The sequence below is a fragment of the Penaeus monodon genome, chromosome 32 (genome assembly GCF_015228065.2).
Source record: "Penaeus monodon isolate SGIC_2016 chromosome 32, NSTDA_Pmon_1, whole genome shotgun sequence".
In the NCBI taxonomy this organism is placed as follows: domain Eukaryota; kingdom Metazoa; phylum Arthropoda; class Malacostraca; order Decapoda; family Penaeidae; genus Penaeus; species Penaeus monodon.
In genome coordinates, this window is record NC_051417.1 from 7,584,361 (window position 1) to 7,586,595 (window position 2,235).

The 2,235-nt window shown below is 40.4% G+C and overlaps 1 protein-coding gene across 1 annotated transcript in view; it reads left to right on the forward strand.

Annotated features, from left to right (window-relative positions):
- Positions 1-2,235, forward strand: part of LOC119593415 — a gene marked incomplete in the record, with an annotated part of 4,729 nt that overhangs the window by 2,095 nt on the left and 399 nt on the right. The window contains 3 exon segments of the mRNA XM_037942345.1: positions 599-799; positions 1,040-1,201; positions 1,796-1,969. Coding sequence (XP_037798273.1) covers positions 599-799; positions 1,040-1,201; positions 1,796-1,969 — 537 coding nt within the window.

The window sequence follows — 2,235 nt, forward strand, 5'->3', positions numbered from 1 at the left end:
TTTTCTAATTTACACACCTGTGGAAAACCACAGATTAACCTGTGACACTGTCCAATATATAAAGGAGAGACAAATACACGAGCCTTTGGTTCGAGAATTCTGCACACACTTCCACCAAGCGAGCAGATAATAGCTCTTAGCATTCCTTACTAGAAATATCCCCTTGAACCACCACCCCCTCCGTGGACCAAACTTGTGCCCGGTTTTCTTCTAAGGTGCCCGAACTGAACGTTGTCAGTTGGTGTTCGCATAAACGTTTTCTCAAAGCATAGACAAAGGTATTGATGGGGAACTAAACAAGAAAAGATTGTTTCTACATGAGAGGGAATTGTGAAAAAAAACAGTTTAATAATACTACAGTGTCTTACAAGCACAAAAAGAACAAGTAATTTGCGCGTTGTTTATAAAGTGGTGCCTCTGTGACATCATGTTATTAGAAGAAAAGTGTCTTACACGTATGCGTGTTTTTTTTCTTATGAGTGCGAACTGAGGAACACAAGTCTGCGGGTATCAGTTCCCGCGTTTGAAAAGTTCATTGCCAGACGAAAAGGGTATATAATGGTACCCCTATAGAGAAAACCTTTACTTGTGTTTTCAGATCAGTGTCTGCTACGAAGAAAACAACGAGACGACGCTGTATTCGAAGCACACGATCCACGGAGCAAACATCGCTGCTAAGGATATCGACCCTAAGAGGCCTTCTTTCAAGACTTCCAAAGGTTTTTTCAACATCTCCATGAAAACTTGCTACGAGAAGAAAACTCAGCTGAAGTTAATGCAAGATCTCCTCCAAGATAATGTAACTAGTTCATTCTTTCATCCTTTCTTCGTCTGTGCAGTTTTGTTTATTACACTGATTTACAATATCAATGAAAAATGGGTTCTTTCTTTTCTGTACATTAATTTTTTTTTACGGTCAAGTAGGTATTTATTTTATACGTATGTGACGTTTATTATTATCTGTTGGTATAAGCACAGATAAAGTGCTCATCTTCATAAGTATAAAAGGCTATTGTATACAATAAACCCCATCGAACAGAGCATGGCGGAGACGTACATCTTCCCCAAGAAGCAATACTACTTCGCCAAGGGACACCTGGCTCCTGACGCCGACTTTGTGACGGAGGCGGAGCAGGACGCGACTTACTACTATATCAACGCCGTTCCCCAGTGGCAGGCCTTCAATAATGGGAACTGGAAGGTAAGGAGACTAGTGATATTTTAGTGTTTGGACGTGATTTCAAGAATTCTGTGGGAGAGAATTCTGCATAGGCATCTACTCTTTTTCTCCCACTTCTCTTCGTAGGAATAGGTTTATATACACATCGTTTTTCTTACAAACACGGAAAATCGATATACCACCCAATACGCCTGGAGAGTATTAGCTTGATTCCTGCCATAAAAATGCGGGTGATTGCCTTGAAGCCTAACATAGTGTAAGGGAAACCATTTAACTGGTGCAGATAACCAAATGCAGCTATATATGGCAAACAAATGAGACTGTTTATCCTATTATCTCTGACTGGTAACTGGGACCTTAAGCTCCATCACCACGTCAAGGGAGTCTAAAGAGGACGATGAATCTAAAATATCTATAGGACGTATGCTATACAATGCTAAGTATAATAAAATAACTATATAAATATGTGTAAATAAAAGTATTGGGTGTAGAATAATAATAATAAAAAACTGGCGAACCGGAGTACTCAAGATTGGCGGATGAGTTGCCAGTTACTGTACCGTAATTCATACACGTTTTATTGTATCTAAATACCTTCTGTCCCTTCTGTCCAAGTACCTGGAAGTGGCAACACGCACGTTGGCCGAGTACTTAGGGACGGACCTGGAGATCTACACCGGGGCTTGGGGAGTCCTGGAGTTAGACGACGTCAATGCAAACCCTGTTGAGGTATACCTTGGGTTGACCGCAAGCGAGCGTGTTGTGCCTGCCCCGGCCGTCACCTGGAAGGTAGGGGTGTTTTTGTTCATGTATTTTATTATCTGTTTGGTGATACTGATAAGACATGGAATATCTAAAAGCGTGGCAAATTTATTGAGAGAGAGACAAAGTGACAGAGCAATATAAGAGAGAATTGATGTTGTCAAAAGATGTTTTGATAACATAAAACGTATTCTGGCTGTATATACATACATCTAATCAAGATCACTAGAACCTCTAGAGAATCTTGTGATAAACGTTCCTGAAGCAAATATGAAAACACATGACGAACACTC